A 20,149-nucleotide genomic window follows, 5' to 3' on the forward strand; every position below is an offset into this window, starting at 1 on the left:
GAATCGAAATCAATCTTCTCCTAGCATCTTTTGAGAAAATTCCTAGGGATCCACTTTCCAGCAGAGCTAGAAAGGCTGTTTCTAACGCTCTTATAGCAAGACTGAGCACAGTGTGAAAATAAAACTTTATTTTTCCCACATCATAAAGGTGACCATGCCAAAGAAGAAGCGACGCCACCACCACCCCACCAAAAAAAAAAAAAAAAAAATCACAAACTTGCCTTCAGTCCCAAGGACAATAAGCAAGCGTGAGGCGGCTTGGGCGGTATGGAGAAAGGGAAATCTCTTCAAATCCTTGACGTGTCTTTTGTTAACTTCCCGTAATTTTTTTGTTTTGCTTTGTTTTTTTGGCGTGACCGTGCCCGGACGCTCAAAACACGTTTGAGAGCCAGCCCTCGCAGCTGGGAAGGACCTTCAACAACAAAAACAAAACGGGGGGGGGAGAAACGGCGGCATTCCCGCACTCCGCGAGCCACCGACAGCCGGCTTCTTGTCGCGTTAAAAAAACACCCGCCGCGGAGGGAACCCGGGCCGCCCCAGCTGCCGCCCTAGGGGCTGAACCGGGCCACAGCCCGCGGGGGGGAAGCGGCGGCGGGAAGGCGGGCGGGCGGGCGGCCGGCACGGGCGGGCGGGCGCGCGCGCCCCTCCCGCCTCCCTCAGGGGCGGTTGGCGGGCGGGTAACGGCCCGGCTCGCGCCGCCGCGCGGCACTCCGGCCCGCCCGCCCGGCTCGGCGCTGGCCGGCGGCGGGAGTCAGCGGGGCAGGGCAGGGCCGGGCCGGGCCGGGCCGCCTCGCTAAGCCACCAGCCCCAACGGTCCCTCCCGAGCGAGCCGCCGGCCCTGCAGCGGGGCCTTGTGAACTGACGTGAGTCACACCCCCGCCCCCCGCTCAGGCGGTAACAGCTGTTTTCTCTCCAGCAAGGTCGCCGTCATTACGCCACGTAAAAATAGTTACAAGGTGCTTGGGAGGATTTGCTGGTAAAACGCTGTTGCTTCCTCTTCTACCGCTACGAAGGCGCGCTTGTGTGTGTGCCCGCGCCGCCGAGCGGGAGCGGGGGAGGGGGGGGAAGGAGCCGTTCCTTGCCGTAGGAATTCGTTATTTCACCAGCCGTCTGGAGCGTTCGCTTCTCAACCCCCGGCGCCTGCCCCCGCTCCGCCTCGCCCAGCAAACAGCCCAGCACGTGGCGGTGCGGCAGCAACACAAATACACACACACACACACACACACCCCCGCGCATAAAACGCGCGCTTTACGCCCGCACCGCGGCGGCAAGGCGGCTGCTTCTACTTTCCACGCCGAAACCTTCGCGCGTGAAATTTCAGCCCGGAGCTCTCGGCGTTCAGCACTTTGAAAGTAGGCGCCCGACGCCGAAGGGCACCTCGCTTTGACAGGGGCCGGCGGGGGAGCGCAGGGACCCGCCGCCGAGGCCGCCCGTTGGGCGGGGAGGCCTCCCCCCCCCCCCCGCCCCGCTCGGTGCGAGGCTGGAACGGACCCTCCACGAAGGGAGCGGCTCGTAGGTCCCGCGTGTCCCATCCCGGAGGAAAATAAAACTGTTGCTGCAACGCGCGCTCGTCTGAGAGGGATGGGTCAAACTGTGAGTCTTTCTCACAGCTGAGCGTGTCGCACCAAAATCCACCGGGCTGGGGGGTGGAGGTGGGGGGGAAGCGGACGGGGAGAAAAACCACCTTTATGAACTGATGTAAAAATAACCCCAGAAACGGGTCTCGCCTCCTCCGTGAAGGGGCTGGCCGGAGCCGGCCGGCCGGGGTTTGTTCAGTGCTACCGGCGGGGGGTTGGGGGTGGGGGGACAGGCAGTCGGCGAAGCGGCCCGGCGGGAGGGGGCCGCTGGTCTTTGGAGGGCTCCTTCTCCTGCCGTACGTACTCTCCTTTCTTCTCTCTATTCACGCGGAGGAGTGGGTGGTTCATCCGGCAGCAACAGGAGGAGGCTAGTCAAGGGCAGCTGTCAAAATCTTCCCTCCCCCGTCCCCTTCTCCTTCCAGTTTAATGATCAAACGTCTGCCTGGAAGAAAGGCGGGGGGCACGCAGCGCTCCCCCCGCCGCCGCTGGTGTTGTGTGTGCATGAGCGAACGGGTACGGGCGGACACCCCCCCCAATCGCCGCCGGCCCGTCCCTCCCCTCCCGTCTGACAGAGCCACAGCAGCCCGGGAGGGGAGGAGAGAGGAGGAGGAGGAGGAGGTGGCAGCGCGGCAGCCGCGAGTGCCAGTGCAGCGCTCGGTTACTCTCCCGTACTCACTGCGGGGAGGTGGGGGAGGGCGGGCGCTGTGTACCTTTTCCCTCCCGTGCTTTTCCTCACTTTAACAAGCCGGGGCCAGTCACCGGCAGAAGGGAACAAAGGGAAGGGGGGGGAGGGAAGCCCACCCCGGCGGCGGCCGCACCAGAAAACCCCCGGGGAGGCAGAGCCCTGCGGCTCCCGCTGACAGCAGCGCGGCCCCGGACTGGGCGCCTGGCTCCGCGGCCGTGTTTCTTCTTCATCGTCGTCGTTGTCCTCCTCGTCGAGTTTAAAGGGGGAGCAGCGCCCGGCCAAGGAAGAGAAACTTGGGTTGGTGTGCGGGGTGTCCGGCGGCGGCTCGGTCCTGGCGATCAAGATGAAAAGTAAAAAAGGTAGTTGTGATGGGGCCGCGGGGAGAAACTGGGGTGCTTTGCGCCTCTCCTCTCCCTACGGGAACGGCTCGGGGGGGGGGGGGGGGGGGGGGGGAAGTGCAGGGGAGGGGGCTGTTGCTAACCCAGACAGTGTGTGTTTTCCTTCTCCCCTCGGCCCTTTTCTCCCCAGTGCCCCCCGGCCGAGCTCTGGTGGAAGATGGCAGTGGATGCTCCGCTCCCAGACAAAACACGCGGGGCTGTTGTTCGGCGGCAGCCGGCTCTTCGCGCCGCTGGCTCCCTGTCAAAAAGCCGACCAGCTGCCCGCTTTGTGCCTCCGCGAAGTTTTGTTTTCGCTCGCTCCGCCGAGCCTCTTCCCCCTGCCCTCTGCTAAAACGTCGGAGGTTTTTGGGTGGTTTTTTGTTCGTGGTTTTTTTTTGGTTGCTTTTCGCACCGATCACCGCCGTCCCGGTAAGGGGCGGGGAGGGGGGGCGACACACGGCGTGGTTGCGGGTCGTTTTCCCAACTTGGGCAAGGAAAGCGGGGCCGCCCGCAACTCCGAACGCCGCGACCCGCGGCCGTCTGGCGACTCTTTGTTCGCGGCGGGAGCGGGCATGGCAGCGGGGGGCTGGGGTTCCTCGGCAGGAGGGACTCAAGACCCCATCCGGCTGCCTTGTTTTGCTGAAAGTTGTTCCCTTTTCCCTTTATCCCTTAACACAAGAAAAAGTAGAAAAGTTTCGACACAGGCTTAAAAGGAGGAAGACACACACACACCACACACACCCCAAAGTAGGGCTCTATAAGTTTTCTTTGTGTTAATTTACAAACTTCACAGTTAGAGGATTGCTGCTCTGCGCTAGTGGTGCTTTAAGTGCCTTTAAATTAAGAGCTTCGCCACAAAGACGCGGAACATGGTTTCAGATTTAAAGGCGTCTGCGCTGTCTGGAAAGAAGTTTATAGCAAAGCAGTGTCTTTTCAGTTGCGATTTACGAGTCGGTGGTGTGGATGGAAGAGTGTTTTGCATTCAAAGACCATTAAATTACCGAAAGTGGAGGGTTAGATGGGAGCAGTGCGCATGTTCAGTACTCCGGAGTTGTGCTGTTTTTCCCCTACTACGCATTCCTGCGGCTCTATAGTAGAGCAGCCTCGCTCATTGTTAATATCCTCGGAGCAATTAGCGCATATGTAGTTCGTGAAATCATTGGGCTGCTGGAAACGTGATGCGCTAATACGGTTCGTAGCCCGGGTAAGAAGCTTTGGACGTGCCGCTCATCTAAGAGGAGCGCACACAAAGCCGGGGGGGGGGGGAGGGAGGGATGGAGGCACAAAGACGAAGTTTGAGCAGCGGGCAGGAGGGTGGTGGTTGAGCCACAGCGGGAAGAGGGAGCGCTGCAGCCCGTCTGCAACATGTGCTGTCGGTCGGCCGCCGGCGCCCGCGGACGGTGACAGCACCGGCTTTAACGTGCCTCGGTCCTCTTAGCTAGGTTGAGATGCTTAACCTTGTTGCAACCAGGTTTGGTGGTTGTTTTTTTCTTCTTCTGTTTTATGGTTGCACTGAATTAATTGAGCCCGGTTATTTTTAGGACATTCCTATGCTCCCTATTTGCACAGCAGTGGTGAGCTGGTTTCCTGTCTGCTGTTGCTTCCATTGTTCAGACTTCTCTCCCCGAGGGCAGCTGCTGGTTGGTGAAATACCAAACTCTCTGCACTTTCAACTGTTGTTCTTGCCACCCCCGAAATAAATGCGTGTGAAAAACGCTGACGTAGTTTCTAGGTATGCATGTGTAGGGCTTTGTATGTGTGTGAGAGAGGGGGAAAGATCTGCTTTGAGGATTGCAAGTCCTGGGATGAAACAATGGAAACAATGAAAGGTGACAGGCGGGAGGGAGAACTTTTGAGAGGGGCCATGGGCCTGGGGTTTGCGTGGCAGAAATTAAAAGGTGAGGAGACAAAGACAGAAACTTTTAAAAAGATGTTAGGGCTAGGGTGCCTTTGTTTTATTAAAGGCTGGGCTTGTAGTTATTTGTGACCTCCTGGCATTTGAGGCTCACTCAAGAAGTTTCAAAGAGTGACTTTGTTACCGATTTCTTGCTCGCACTCCCAGAAAAATCCCGTGTAAAGAAAAAAAAATGTATACTACAGCCAAGTCTGGCTGCTTTAGAAGCAATAGAGCGCAAGCTGTGAAATGCAGAGGAAAACAAATAAGCTGGTTCCTCAATTATGAAAGTTATTCAGAGGGAAAAGGGTTTTTTTACTGTGGAAATTCCCTTCTGCATCCTCGTAGTTCTTGGTTACTCATGAATAATATTAAACTAATTTATTTTTGTTGTTGCTTTTCAAATTCACATTAAATTTTAGTTAGGTTTTTTGTTTGTGTGTTGGATTTTTTTTTTATTGGTTGGGTCTTTTTGGTGGGTTTGGGGGGCGTTGGTTTTTGGGTTGGGTTTTGGTTGGGGTGTTTGGGGGTTTTTTGGCTAACAGACTGTGGATTAAAACCCTGAGGACTCTTCTGTGGATAGTTTCATTTACAAATAATAACGTGATAGCAATCACACTGAACATACTCAGCTTGTTAATTAACTGATTTAGAATACAGTCTCACAAAGACATGGGCATGTGCTCAAGTTTGTACATGTGAGGAATCCTACTGAACTTGGTTACAACAGGATTGGGGCCTTAGATGGGAACTGGTTCAGTTTATCTGTGCTCATGAAAAAAAAATCCGATTTAAGAAATTCAGAGAACCCTAAGGAGGTGGGGTGGGAGGTTTTCTGTAAGGTGATTTTTTTGTCCATCCCCTCTCTGGAGGGCAGAGATTGTTTCTTATGGTATACTTTGTCCTGTTTTGAATAACAATTGGCTTCTGCCACTTCCTCTGTGAATCTCTTTCTCGACACAATGGGATAGTTGTGTGTTTTTTTTTTTCCTGACAGGCTAAATTTTTCATTTGCTTAACTTACATTTCGTTTGTCTCAGCCTCTCTAAATGCTTTGTCCTCCCCCTCAAAGTATTTCAGCATGCCTTCTCAAGTAGCAGTAGTTTATTTTGAAATCGACTTTAGTCATCAGTGTACTTTTACTCAAGTTGCTTCAAGGTGTTAGCTGTAGGGTGTTGAGCCTAGACTCGAGATCCTAGGTGTAATCTTCCTTGAGCTGATTACGGGAGGACCTGTAAAGTCTTTGCACTGTGATAGAGTGCAACAGTGCATTCAGTCATGTATATGACTTCAGCTGGGAAGCCAGGAGGATAAAGTAATTTATAAAGAAGGGATGCTGATCATGTAGTTCTTAGGTCATTAAGAGACTGCTCATCCAAGTGGAGGTGGCAAGAGTGGAGAATTGGGATTTTGTATTGTTTCTAGGACCTCTCTGCAAATGAACTTGTGCTGCTTTAATTTAGTCCTGTAAAAGCAGTTTTTCCATTTAGATTAAAAGTATTTAGGAGGAGACATAAAATAACCTGGCGCTAGCCTGCTTTTAAGACAGAATAAATTAATAGGTCAGCTGGGGCTACTCGTTGTGTCCACAAGCCTTTATTCTGGGTGTAAATAAAAGTAAGCCAACGGTCCAGTCGTGGAGCCTGGCCAGAAGCCTTTTCAGTCTGGCCCTGTTAAAACAGGAAACCAGCAGCGAATAGCCTGATTACTAACAAGACGGAAAAACAAAGCTGGGTTGTAATCAGCAGGAATGCTTTAATGAAAACAGAGCCTTGACAGCAACAACGTGGCTCCTGCTCTAGTAAAAAAATATCAGCTGGGGTAGTGCGAGATTTCTAGCCATAACTTCCTGTTGCTGCTCGCCCTGTACTGCACAGGAGAGATCTGCCCCAAGTTCAGAGGGCTGATCATCTGTTTAAATGAGTTCATTTAAATGAGGAGCAGTTGTACTACAGTGGGTTTCCTGCTTAACCAAGACCTGCTTTGTGTCACTAACTTACTGTGTCAATTAATATGACACACTAAGCGAGCGGGTCAAAGGGCAGGCTCTTGCTGTTGACTCATTTCTTGCTAGGTAGGTTACGGTTAGTCAGACGGCAACTTTTACTTTAGCAAAAGATCTTGTTTGCAAAATAGAGAAACGATTTTATGCTGCTGGCTTTCAGACAGTGTTTTGTCACTGGGGTTTTTTTTGATGAAAAAGACCTACAGTTCTAGAAGAGGTTTTGCTGTCAAATCAGTTTTCTTAAGCTCAGAGAGGTGCCAGTGGAGTCTTTAAGCTGTGTGTTAGATCTTGGAAAGGTTGCTCCAGATAGGTGGTTTGTGTCTGGAGGACTTTCTGTTATGCCACATAAATATGGCTTGCAAACCATGAGACACCTAACTTTCTCATAGCAGTAGCTTCTTTGGCTTCTCTTTTCCCTCTTATTTCCAGCCCATACGGTTTGCCTCTCCCTGTTTTCCAAGGTCCTGTCTTGCTGCCTATTATATTTAAAAACAAACAAAAAACCCAACCCATTGAAGTGCTGCAACACTTCTGGTTTCTGACAAACAAGAACAGTGCACTTGAAAACATGGTCTGAATAGCGTAGGCTAGTTTTAGCTAGTTTTAAAATTCAATTTAAAAGGGATGAGCTGCTCTGCAGAGCTATCACGTTGTCTGTGCAGGATCTTTGTTCCAAGAAGTGCTCCTCATGGCTCCAGGAGCCCATTGTGCAAGGCCTGTTCTCAGGTTAGGTTGCCAGCGTGACAGCACTTTCTGTGAAGCTATGACAAATACAAAGCAGTTTGCTTGGAATCATTTTAAAGCAAACTTGACATACTTTCTACATGAATTAAGAACCTGTTTACATAATTTGGAGTTTATCTTGTGTTGGCTATTTAAATATTGTCCTATTGTTCCTGTTCCATGACTGGGTAATTTATGTAGCTAATCATCACAGGAAAAATTTGGCATGTCAGTTTGCTGTTTGTTGGTTACATAAATCAGCAACTGGGAGAATGAAAACAATACTAAGTAAGTTACTAAAGTAACTACACGAGACAAATTGCAGATTGATCATCCTACTGGGACGGCTTGCATATCAAAAATATGCACTGAAATTTGAACAACTTACACTAAATTTAAGGATCTTGGAGCTTTTCATAAATAGGGGGCTAAAGAATAATTTACCATGTCAGCTTTGGCTAAAGTTTGAAAGTGTGGGGAAAGTTTTTACTATGAAGGCTTTTAGTTCTGATGTTACGGATGAGCAAGTTTCTCCCCTCCCCTAGCTCGAAACAGAGAAAGATATTGAGGGCTTGTTTTCCTGCTATAGTTTCTAGAAAACACTTCTGAATGTCAGTGTAATTTAACTTGAAATTAGTCTTAATTTGTACTAGTTGAAAATGGGTGGTATCTTATTTGGATTTATATATAGTTTATAGGATTCCTAACATTTCTGGTGAGTATTTAAAGCATAGTTTTCTTTGTATTTTACAGTACTAGTTGTTTCCTCAGTGATTTGTATGTCCCACCAAAGGAGTAGAATTGTAGTCGTCTTAACTATTCAATACTTGTTTGTTTTAATTTTATTTATATACCATAGCTTCATGTTACTGGTAGTGTGATGTATATATAGAGGGATAATCAGATTTTGAAATCTGTTCCTTCCTTTGTGTTGAAGGAAAAAGGTGTGTGCAGTTAACTTGTAAATCTGGAGCCTCTGTAGTAAGTGTAGCACAGAACACAGATTTCCACAGGTATTAATTTCTAAAATCTACAAGCTATCTCTCCCAGGAGGGAAGCATCAGCATGTTACGGAGTAATTAAATAACCCTTTGCTTGAGTTGGGTGTTTTAAGTTCTTGCTTATTGACCTTTTGCCCAGCCACTAGATAGTTATCCTTGAAGAAAAGTGTTGGATGCATACCATAGCAAGCAAATTTGAACAATATTGGCATTAGATAGAAGCTATCTGATAACGTGCAGCAGATAAAAGGTTGCCAGGGGAACAAGAAAATGAGGGTTTTCAGAGAAGAATTCCCCTAGGAACAGATCATTGGTGCTACTTTCTGTTCAGCTGACAGAAAAGCTACAGCTTGACAAGTTAACGCTACAGGACAAATCTCCTGTATAGGATGCTACACCATGATTCATAGTAAAGACAGTTAATGTAATAAAAAGTGTCAGAACCATAGAATGCTGGAGCTGAGTAGTTTATGGATTTAGGAGGCTGATTGTTCTTGTTGTCTTATAATTGTAGGTGTAGTTGCAATATCAGGCAGTGAAACAGAGGATGATGACACTATGGATGTCCCACTGGATCTTTCCTCATCTGCTGGCTCAGGCAAACGGAGGAGACGTGGCAACTTGCCCAAGGAATCCGTGCAGATTCTTCGGGACTGGCTATATGAGCACCGATATAATGCTTATCCTTCAGAGCAAGAAAAAGCGCTGTTATCCCGACAAACACACCTTTCCACACTACAGGTATTTAAAAAAAAAAAAAAAAAAGTAGTTTTTGTTTCAAAAGGAGCTGTTTTCCTCTTAATTTACCTGTGGTCTAGTCACTGATAACAAATGTTTACACTGCATGTGAGATTTCCTCTTTTATTGTTACTCACTCTCCTGACAGCACATGAAAGGAGAAATACAAGTTACTTCTGTGTTAGGATGATTTTTGTTCATTGGGAGTAAAATTGTTTCTTTGGGAGAACAGACAGTTGTGAATTCGAGCATGCATGCTAACTTCTGCAGACTTGGGCCCCAAAAGACATAAAGTGTTGGTATATGATAATTTATTGTGAGAAGAAGGTATTTATTTGTCAACAAAGGTTTTATGGTGGTAGACATGCAGCTTAACAGGTAACTCTTCTAAGAAAACAGCAACTTGAGGCTTTGCTCCTGTAGAACATGCACATGTATAACTATGTGTATTATGACTTCTATTAAGATCAATGGAGCAACCTATATGGGATAGAGCCACTCAAGTGTGTTAGTTATAGGTATGATGACGCTTTTGTGTGGTTAGTTTGGATTCTTATTCTGGGATACCACTGGCATCTGCAAGGTCTGTTGGGTGCATTATTCTCGTCTTCTGTGATCATCTTTGGTGGAATAGCTGTTGACAGTTGCTGCTTTCCACCTTGTGGGAAGGTGGCTGCATGAGAACTTGGGTAAACCCTGGTTTTTGGTTTTGAGAGACACTAAATATAGAGCGCTTCTGTTGACTTCTAGGTTTTATTTTTCCAGATGAATTCGTTAGTACAAATTTTGTAATTGGCTATAAAGGAAAATTTCCTTAATGTAACATCATAAAGCAAACCTCCTTTATGTAGTAAACAGAAAAAAGACGTTAAACTATAAACTATCCTGTATCGCCCAGGAAACTGGTTTGATATTTAAACAAAGACAAACTTAAATGAGGTAATTCATGTTATGTCTGTCGACACAGTCAGTTGAACAAGGAAAATCAGTAACTATTTGTGGGAGGTGTGGCTCTCTTCAGAGAGAAAAGGTTTTCCTGTTGTTAATTAACCTAAGCTAGGGAACAATAGCTAATAGGTTAATGTGTGTGCATAGAGTTAAAAGCTAAACCCCTCTGTTGGGGCTAGCAGTCTTCAGATGTCCCAGGGCTTTCTGTAACAGGAGTGGGGAGCCAGGGGTAGACTGGGACAAGGGAAGCGCCTTTGCCAGGCATGTCAGAACTTGTCAGTAAGTCTCTCTTTTGTTCTGCAGTTAAGGAAACTGCTTGGAGGGATTCATTAATCTAACCCGACGACTCTAATGGCACATAGTTGGAAATGAATGAAGGTAGAAATTAAGATGTCATTATATTCCCAGGTCTGCAATTGGTTTATCAATGCACGCCGCAGGCTTTTACCTGACATGCTGAGGAAGGATGGCAAAGACCCAAATCAGTTCACTATCTCCCGGCGAGGGACCAAGCTTCCTGAGGGCAGCCTGGTGGAGTCTTCTATCAGCACAAAGAACTACATTCCGCTGCTCGAGGAGACTGCCTACCTTCCTGCTGCAGCACCACTTGGCAAGACTTTGTCCTCTTCCAAGCCAGCTTCTCCGGGATCGGTCCTGGCTCGGCCGTCGGTGATTTGCCACACAACTGTGACTGCTTTGAAAGACGCCCCTTTCCACTTTTGCCAGCCAGCTGATGTAGGCCAGACCACAGACCTGCAGCAGCCCCCAGCCAACGGCTTCACAGACAACTCCCTCTCCTACCATGAGGACGCATCTAAACTGGGACCTGGTGCAAATGCACAAAGCGGGCTCTTTAACACTCCTCCTCCAACCCCACCAGACCTTAACCAGGATTTCAGTGGATTTCAGCTACTGGTGGATGTTGCACTCAAAAGGGCGGCAGAGATGGAGTTGCAGGCGAAACTTATGGCCTAAACCCCCTTCCTTCTCCTTCCCCATTTTGTTTTTCCAGGCAGGGATCTTAACAGCTGTGTGGTTATTGCCACCCACACATTATCAAAAGACTTCACTGCATTATTATTATTTTTTTTTATTAATCTTATTTGCACAAGGGATTGCTGAAATGAAGCTTCCTGTCACTGAGATGGTCTTCAGTGGAATATGGTCATTCCAAGAATTATAAACTTAAAGCTACTGTAGAAAGAAAGGATTGTGTGTTGTTTTTTGTTTGTTTTTTTTTTTTTTTAATGTTTTCTTTGTAGGTTTTTCATAATGTGAGATGGTTCCCAAGATCATGTGATTTGTTTTTGTTTCTTTCAGACTGTGCAATATCTAGTAATGATATAGAGTCTTCTTATCATTCCCATGCGGAACAGAATATACCGACACGCTGTCTAAAATAAATTTTCAATTTTTTTAACAATATGAACTTTGGATGATTATGCTTTTTTCCCATAATGTAATAAAATATTTTCTTTAAAAAAGGATGCATACAGAGTATTTTGTTGAATGTGAGTTTTGCAGGAAACACAGCTTTGCTCTTGAAATTAATGGAAATGGGAAATATTTTTGAGCTCATACTGACTTTGGTTTAGAGAGCTATGCTAGCAGTTGTTGTTAACCAGATGTTTAAAGGAACACTGAAAAGTGGGCCAGACCTACCTGACCGTGTTCTGCTATGTTGAATTTTTTTGAAGAGGCCAAAGGGAGCTATGTAGGCAACCCTCATTTAATTTCAGGGGGATATCGTAGGCCCATCTAAGAATTCCAGCTTTTGGCTCCTAGAAATACTTCAGGGCTGGGAGATGTGGCAGCCCATGGAGAGGTTTTCCTGAAAATGAAACGAGGAGGCCAGAAGAGGGTTGGGGTGAAGCATTCTTCGCAAATCTTTGTGATACAGCTCCTACACATCACCGATGTCAAATTTTGAGGGGGGAGGACAAGGGCTCCCACTCTTACTTTTCTTCCACTAACAATGACAAGGTTTTGACTCAGTAATTCTAGTAGGCTGAAATAGAAGAGACTGTTGAGTTGAAATCAGTTCTGGACGCCAGGTCTCGGTGAGAACTTAAAACAGGTGGTTGACTAAGATTTAGAAGAGATCCTTGTTGTATTGGGGTGTATTTTGGCCAACAGAATCTACTGTTCAGAAAAGGACTTTACTATCAAAGTGACTTATTACTGAAAAATGTGAAGACTTGCAGCTCACATTTCAGCTTACTTGAATGTCAGTCACCCACCTTCCAACAGCAGTGAAATAAGAGACCTCTAGGGGGAAAAAAATGGTTCTGGCTAATCCTTAAAAGCAAACCAGTTGTCTGTTTGGGAGGCTGGGGCAGGGCTTTGTGGAGCAGGAGAGATGATGAATTTAAGGATATCATTATGAGTGGAAGACTGCAATATTCAGGCTGCAATGTGTATGCATTTTGTTTTGCTGTGGCCTTTTATCTTTTTTTAGCGTCAGAAATACTCTTTATTTTATTTGTTCTCTGGAGTACTTTTTGGAATTCTACTGAACTGACTTTAACCTTCAAGTTTAAAGTCAATATTAAAAAGGCAAATAATAAACATTGTGGCTTAGTCATATCTCCATCAGCTTCAGTAATACAGAGTCATCCTAATAATACTGCGTGCATATAGAAAAATTTTTAAATAATTTCTATTGAAATAAAGCTAGAAAAAAATTATTTTGAACATACAGAGATGGCTGTATGTTTTGTCTTCAAGGAATAGCATGTGAGTCCAGAAAGAGCCTTGTGCCTTGTCTCTTTGGAAACACTGTACATCATACTTCTAGGCTATTTTTCCTGGGATATCTGTGTATGTTTTTCTCAGTTGTTTGGGATTTTTAATGGCTAATTATGTAAAAAAAAAAGGAAGTACACTTTTCTGTAACTGTGAGGTCAATGTTAAGGGAAAAGTTGGTCAATAGAGATCTTTTTGTGGCATAGATGATTGTTCTCAAAGGGTGCTAGACACCCAAAGAGGAGTGTCATCTTTGGTAAAGATTTGGAAGATGCTTCCTTGTCCACATGCAGGAAGGAACTTTGTTGCAACACTCCTTATGCCCACGCCTCAAGCACTGAAAGACAACCTCATGAAAATACATTTGCATTCAGAGTTGTTTGACTTTTGCCTTATTTTCTTTTCAAAGCAGGTTGCTGGTGTGCCATGCGGTAGAGAAAAAGTGGGGGACTCGGAACATTAAAGAGCATTCTCAGAGGTCTTTACTCTTCATTACTCAGCCCTTTAAAATAAAAAAAAGTCAGCAAGTTTAGGAAAAAAAAGTTGAGCTTTGCTGGCTGAGCTGACCAGTTCTGTAATTCCACTAGAACAGCTGCAGGACTGAAAATGAAAATAGGATGAGGAAGAAAGCTGTTACCATTCAGGTTAACAGTTTTCATTGAAAGTAAAAGCCTGTGGTCTCTGTGCTGTTTTCATTTACCATTATGCCACACAAAATGGCATTAGTGTAACTGAGCACCAAAGTCCTGCCCGTGTGATGAGCACTGCATTTCCATTTTGCTGACTGACTTACCCTGGGGACTTCACTTGTGACCAGTTTTGCTTGAGGCCATTTTTTTTTTTTTAATATATTATTACTTGTGTTAAGGTTACACCTAGAAGTTCAGCTGTAGTCATAAACCAAACTCCTTTGGCTGAGTAGCACCTGGCACACTGTGTAAAAGCTTTTCCTTACCCTGAGGTGTTATTTAACTTGGAGGAAGAAAATGACTCATATTGAGTACCCACTGAAATAATATCGAAAGGGAGTTTCTGCTTTCCTGTAATCTAGCACTGATAGTTTTGGTGCGGGCTATTGAAGTTTGCCTGAACATAGTCTTTCAGAGCAGAAACTTGAAAGTAACTCCAGATAAAATTATCAAAGGTAGGTCATGTACAGCATCAGGTAGAGCTAGGATCCAGAACTGAGCAAGAGTCCTTGTAACAAACCAAAGGCCTCATGTGCTGCACACTCATCCCTGGTAGAGCAAAGGAAAAGTTTATTTCTGGAAACCATGGATTACATTAAAAAAAAAAAACCAAACACAAAAAAAACAGTAGAAAGAAACAAATGAGACAACACAGGCTCATTGCTGTTCTTGCAGCAGTGATAAACCTAATTGCAAGGCAGCTGTATCAAAACCTGATCTCCAACTGAAAACACACACTTAGGCTGACTGAAGATGAACGGAAGGCATTGCCGTGCATTGCTCGAGACTGCACGGCCAGCCAGGGTGTAAGTGAGCTGAGGTATGACAAATCTATGCCAGGGAAAACAGCTCACACGCAAGACTTAGTCAACCTTGTTTTCATGGCTTTTGTGTCTTGTAAACAAGTTGTGGCAGCTGCATGTGATAAATCTCTGTGCAGAGCAAAAATAATTACAATAGGGAGGGAATTGAGACTGGCGTCGCCGCCTGTGTGCATGGGGGTGGCAGTGGTGTCTTGCTGTCTGTTTGGTGGGGGGGCTTGTGGTATCCCACACGTCTCCCAGCTTCTGCCATGAGGTCAGTGTGCACGTCTGTAAAACCGTTGAAGCTGTAACAGCTGGTCTCATGTGCTGTGGGGGAGGGAAGGGGAGCAGGGAGAGCACGAAGCTGGGATAACTCGCTTCGGGAGGGCAGCGCAGCCGGTCTGCAAGCTCCCGGGTGATGGCAGTTCCGTGGTCAAAGGGATGCTGCTGCTCAGGCAGAGAGGGTGCCCGCAATAACCTCATTGGAAAAGGGGCGGCAGGAGAAAGTAAGCAGAAAGTGGGAGGAGAATGTGTGGTGAGTGGTGGGGAATGATCACGGTTTTCCCCTTGGAGAGGAGGAGAGGCTACAGCGGGAAGCCAAGGCAGCTGAAGGTGCAGTGCAGCTGGAAGCCCAGGTGCACCACGACCCAGTTAAGTGTCACTTTTATACCTATGGTATTTGGGCCATTGGCAGTTAACTGCGTGCTGCCTGTCAAAGGCTGTTTTCATTCCTTGTTTTTCTCGCAGCACTTACAGTTTTCTTGTTAACACTTAAAACCTATTCCTGGAGTACTTCGTAGTTCTCTTAAAGCTTGTGTGGATTTTCTTTTTTCCTTCCTTTTCTTGGCATCTTGCAGTTGTCAACTTCCCTCCTAGCTTTTGCCAAATAGGGATTACTGGCACAAATACACTTTATGTTCACTTTTCAGGACATTACTTGTTTTAAGTCTCTTGTTCACCAATTGCCAGAGTTGTTACGTCTGTATTCTGTTTTGCTGGTTCAGCAGGCTCTTCAATGAGTTCTAGTGTTCAGACTGAAGGAGATTAGATTAGCCACTCTCTCTAGCAAAACGTCACTTAAAGCTGTTGCTGTTCCAGACATAGTAATTGCATCCACATGTGCTGTATGGTTCAGTCCCTATTCTGGTCCCTATCACGACAGTGACAGAGAAAGTCACATGAAGTGATGCTAGCTACATTACAAAGTCAAAATTCAAACTACTGTCTCCACCTAAATTTTGCATGCATTCCTGCTGATAGCTCAAAGCCATGGCATTTAGACATTTTGCTCACCGTTCCCTTTGAAACCGTTCCCTTTGAAACCGGCTTTACTTGCCTTAAAACTCCCCTTTTCTTTCTGAAGCTTTTTTAACACCTTCACTTCTGAGGCATCAGGTGTGGGACTAAAACTGGCAAGTATCACAAGTCTTGCTACACATGCTTGCAGACTAGGGTAGCTTCCAACAACAGATAAACTTCACCGCCCTTTGTAGCACTGCAACGCTGCCCCGCTGCGTAACATGAATCACAGTTCCTGAAGCTGATGCGGACATGAGTAAGTCACATCTGCCTCCCAGCTAATCCCTGTTCCACTGGATAGCAGTGTTTCTGCCAAATTTCATGTGCTTCCATTGACAAAGTGTTGATCTTTCAGCTGCTTACACCCATGTGTAATAAACCTGTAAAGATGCACACAGGTAGCAGTGCTTTGAATTCGTGACTTATAGTGACTGGGGGGGGACAGGTGGCAGCTTATGAGGATGGGCTAAATGAGTGCAGCTCACAACTATCTCTAACCCTGTTTATTCTCAGACAGCTTCTCTGGAACCACAGACCAGGGCTGTGGCTGCTTTCTCTTAATTGTAGCCGAGCCAGTGCCTGCCTGGGCAATGAGCCCTCTCTGTATGTGTGCAAGAACATCTCCCTCTTAACAGCGAAGAACCCTTGTCTGGGTATACAGAGGCCTTGCACGTGTTTTTTATCATGAGTCTTTCATCATATCATTCAGCTGCTGATGAAAAGGATTGACCTGACTGCAGTGAAAGCAGGTCAATCCCAGTGAGTTTTGCAGTGGCTTCTCTGAGTCTTTTCCTCTCTGCACCATTGCCACACTGCTGGGGAAATACTTCCCTGGCAAGTGTTCCTGGAGCTCCGCCGTCAGTGGCATTTCACAGGTTGGCAGGGCTCAGCTTCTTTTTGAGAATATTAATTTTTTATCAGTATTAAGGAAATAATTCCCAACTGTGAGGCCTATAGTTTTAGCAGTATATATAAATACATAGAAGATGTTTGGTCCTGCTCAGAAGTCTGTACAGTCTAACAGATCTTTGGGAAATGATGTGTCATACACTTCAAGCTTGCTGCTGCTTCCTCTCCTACAGACAAACACTTAGGGCCAGAGTGGCTTACATTAGGGATAAACCATTTGGTTTCTTTAACTGATGTGTCCTATCTAGTTTCAGCATAAAACAAGTATTCTTTCCTATCTCAACTTTGCCTCTAGTGTCCTAGCTCTTTTGCAGGAGCGTAATTGTTTTCTGTTGATTGGTGAATAGATTTTAGTGCTTGGCTGGGAGCTTTTGGCCTTTTGACCTCTCCTTTAGAAGCTGTTGATGGAGAAGACAATCTTGATCATCATTTGTCACCAACTTATAGATTTTACCAGGACACTATATATATATATATATATATATATGAATATCCTAGTAAGGACACCATACAAATATGGATTCTGATATTTATATTAAAAAAGCCCCAAAATCACATGACTGATTGTGAGAAGAACGTAATGTCCTCCAGCTTGCTTTTATGAATTTGTGTAGCTTGTCTTGGAAATTGTTCTGGATAGCAGACACATAACTGGTGGTAAGGATCACAAAAGTTTTGTAATTTTCCTGAGTAAGCATTCAGCTGTTTTGCCAGAGCCTGTAATTTCACTTCCTTTTCTAGCCTGCAATGTTCTGATTGCCTGACCTTGTGCCGAATGTCTTGTTTTCTTTTACACTTCTAGTCTCATTCCTTGTTTGAACTCTCCCTCTATCATCTCTCCCTGTTTGACTTGAGAGTGCTTACATAATATCATGCATAGTCCATTTAACTAGGTTAGAGATTATTTTGACTAGTTTTGTACTGCTTTGAAAGTCATCTGATTCTTCCTACCCCACTAAACTAACCACAACAGCAAATACTACTCTGATGCAAATAAATCAACTTTTGTTCATGAGAGAAAGCACATCTTCCCTGTGTAGATGGCTCAGCTTTTTGCTAACTTCTGCTTTCTGTGCTGTGAAAGGGGTAAGCCGAAGAGAGAAGCAATTAGTAATAAAATCCATCAAGCGTTTTCAAAAAAGGAGGAATTTTTTTTACTTTCGAGTCAATGGTTTTTCTGGTTTCGGCATGCCATGGGCCTTCCCCAGGTGGATGTCCCACCAGGTGAGGTGTGAAGCAGACATTCCTCTGCCAACCTTGACTTAAAAGGTTAGTTCAGGTTATCGTATTAAATGCTACTTAGTCAGTTGCTGCTGTAACTCATTCTACATGTTAAATTCAGCTGGCTTGCATTCATCTAAGGTATTTCCAGTGATGTTCTGCCAACTTTCTCCAAGGGCTTCCTCAAAAGTCTTTCTTCCTTGGCTGGTGATACATGAAAAAAGCCTCCTGTAAATATCTCCTTTTACTGTATAGATTTATATCTGCAAAGCATATACTGTCTGTTGTAAAGCTACCAGTCCCTCCACCCGCTTTCTTCTATCAAACGAGACCTCCTTGACCCCCTGCTCCCTCCATCCTGCCACAAGCAGCTTCAGCCAACTTCATCTCCTTCACTGCTGGGACGTGTCACCATATCAGCTGCCCTGGCCCTGGGGGGTGTCCCTGAGTTTCTGGAGGTTGCTCAGATGCAGAAGGCCTCCTTCATTGCCTAGTCAGTAAAATAATAGATCTGCTCTGGGTCTTTGAGAGACACCTGGTCTTATTTCTCACCTACGGTGCCTATGGCAGTTGGGGCAGGGGGGATGTCCCGGCCACCCTCTGAAGGGAGAGTGGCATTCCCTACAGTCCCTTTGGACACTAGATGGAGGTGGTGGGAACATGGGTGTACAGGTCTTTCTGTGAGACTTCCCAGTTAGTCCTGCAACATCTTACTCTCTCACTTGGATGTGAGCATGGGAGCAGTGGAAGCTGTGCAGGCCCCCTGGCCAGAAGGGTGCTGGTGGTCCCAGGGAAGGCACGTGAAGCCCAGCTCGGGACTGTGCCAACAGCCAGCACCACTCGCTCAGCTTCCTCTGATGTGGCAACCTGAATTTAAATAAGCAGCACACATGGAGGTTTGGGGGGTGGCATCATTTTCCCTCCTACTTACACTGATAAGCAACAGGTATTTCCGCTATGAGAAGTTTCATTTCCTTTCCTTTCAAATGCTGTGATTCAGAAGCTTCCACAGGGTTGGAGGAGCCGGGAGAGGAGCACGGACCAGCTGATGCCCACATTAGCCAGACTCTCGCGTCTGGCAGGAGTGACTCATTGGTGGCATGACCCTGCCGCTCTGTGATGCCTGTTGAGTTCAGGGGCAGTTTGACTTCGGATCCTCTACTTCCCTGAAGATTTGCCATTAATCCTTGCCTTACCCCAGCCCTCTTCCGCCGTTCGCTACCCGGTCTGGGCTGAAGCGGGCTGCCCCGGATGTCTTCCCCGGCGCCTGCGGGCTCCCTTGGCAGGGCGCGGGGAGCTGGTGTTGCAGAGCTGGAGCTGCTCCCTCCACCTGGGGCTAATTACACGCTGCTTCCTCTCCAGCTGCCAGGGGCCTGGATGGAGAGTGGGGAAATCGCATGTGAGGCGCTTGTAAAAACCACAGCCTGGCCCTCCGTGCCTCGGCCCTTTCTGCCATTAAAGAAGAGCTGGCTGAGCCTCCCTCCCGGCGGGATGTGCTTCCTGCCCTAGGAAATCCCCTGCCGCAAGGCAGCCGAGGACACCCGCCTTGGGGATTTTAAACTGTGACCAGTCAACGCTGGCTGGCTACAGTAGGAGAGCTACAGGTTTTGAGAAAGTCCTAATAAACCTTTTGATTATGCGTAAGAAAAATAAATAACCCTTCCCGCTCCTCAGCTATGTGGTTTGCCTAAACTTACTTTCCGGGAATACATCAGAGTTTGATCTTTAAGAAATGATATCTAAAAAGTCCATGTGTTAAAACTTAACTGTTCCAGCGATAGGATCGTAATCTGCCTTTGATCCCGTAAATTGTTGAACCACAACTCTATCTGTTGCCCAAGGACTGCAGGAAATGTACACAGGCTTATGCAAATTTCTAGGAGAGGGAACGTTTTGCAGGGCTGGGAGGAGTGGGGAAAGATGGCTTTTGCTGCGAATCTCAGTTTCTGGATTGCAGCTGAATAGTTTGGCAGTCCTGACTCTCTCCTGTGTCACCCTGCTGCCAGTTCCCACGGCTTCTACCCCTCGCTGCTCACCGCCCAGTTGTGCAAGCCTGGAGCAACAAGATTTTTCAGAGCTCTTCTCATGTACGCCGGTGGCATTTACAAGCAGTCTGCAAACTTGGTCCTTTGGCTGCATTTTTTTCCAAACAGCCACAGCAATTGCAGTGTTCATGTTTTACCTCTAAATCCCCATGACTTTTGCCGGTTGCGGGATATTTGCATAGGAGTGGGTGCATCTGACAGTAAGAGACAAAAAAATTTATTTAGGAACCTTGAGGGGACCCAAGACTGGCACTGGAGACCAACCAAGGCTGGACACAGGAACAAAACAGCGGGGGCACAGCCTGCAGCTTGGGAGCTGACAGACAGGATTTCAGTTTTGTGTAAAATGTGAGTTTTCCTCTTTCCCAGACTTGTAAAAGACTTAAACCCGGATTTCAGTTTTGTGTAAAATGTGAATTTTCCTCTTTCCCAGACTGGTAAAAGACTTAAACCTTTGTAGAGAGGCAGGTTGGGTGTAGTGTGGGAGTAC

General features: G+C 46.5%; 1 protein-coding gene across 4 annotated transcripts; it reads left to right on the forward strand.

The window, feature by feature from the left end:
* Nucleotides 1-844: 844 nt before the first annotated feature.
* On the forward strand, nucleotides 845-11,398 carry TGIF1 (TGFB induced factor homeobox 1). 4 transcript variants are annotated; one of them, XM_074897764.1, is made up of 3 exons: nucleotides 845-863; nucleotides 8,777-9,003; nucleotides 10,357-11,398. In XM_074897764.1, the coding sequence occupies exons 2-3, from the start codon at nucleotides 8,821-8,823 to the stop codon at nucleotides 10,921-10,923; spliced, it is 750 nt and encodes a 249-aa protein (XP_074753865.1). In that variant the 5' UTR covers nucleotides 845-863; nucleotides 8,777-8,820; the 3' UTR covers nucleotides 10,924-11,398. The 4 variants fall into 4 exon arrangements, with proteins under 4 accessions (XP_074753865.1, XP_074753862.1, XP_074753863.1 ...); XM_074897761.1 differs by lacking the exon at nucleotides 845-863 and adding an exon at nucleotides 2,347-2,621; XM_074897762.1 differs by lacking the exon at nucleotides 845-863 and adding an exon at nucleotides 3,691-3,843.
* Nucleotides 11,399-20,149: the final 8,751 nt, after the last annotated feature.

The sequence above is a fragment of the Athene noctua genome, chromosome 2 (genome assembly GCF_965140245.1).
Source record: "Athene noctua chromosome 2, bAthNoc1.hap1.1, whole genome shotgun sequence".
Classification (NCBI taxonomy): domain Eukaryota; kingdom Metazoa; phylum Chordata; class Aves; order Strigiformes; family Strigidae; genus Athene; species Athene noctua.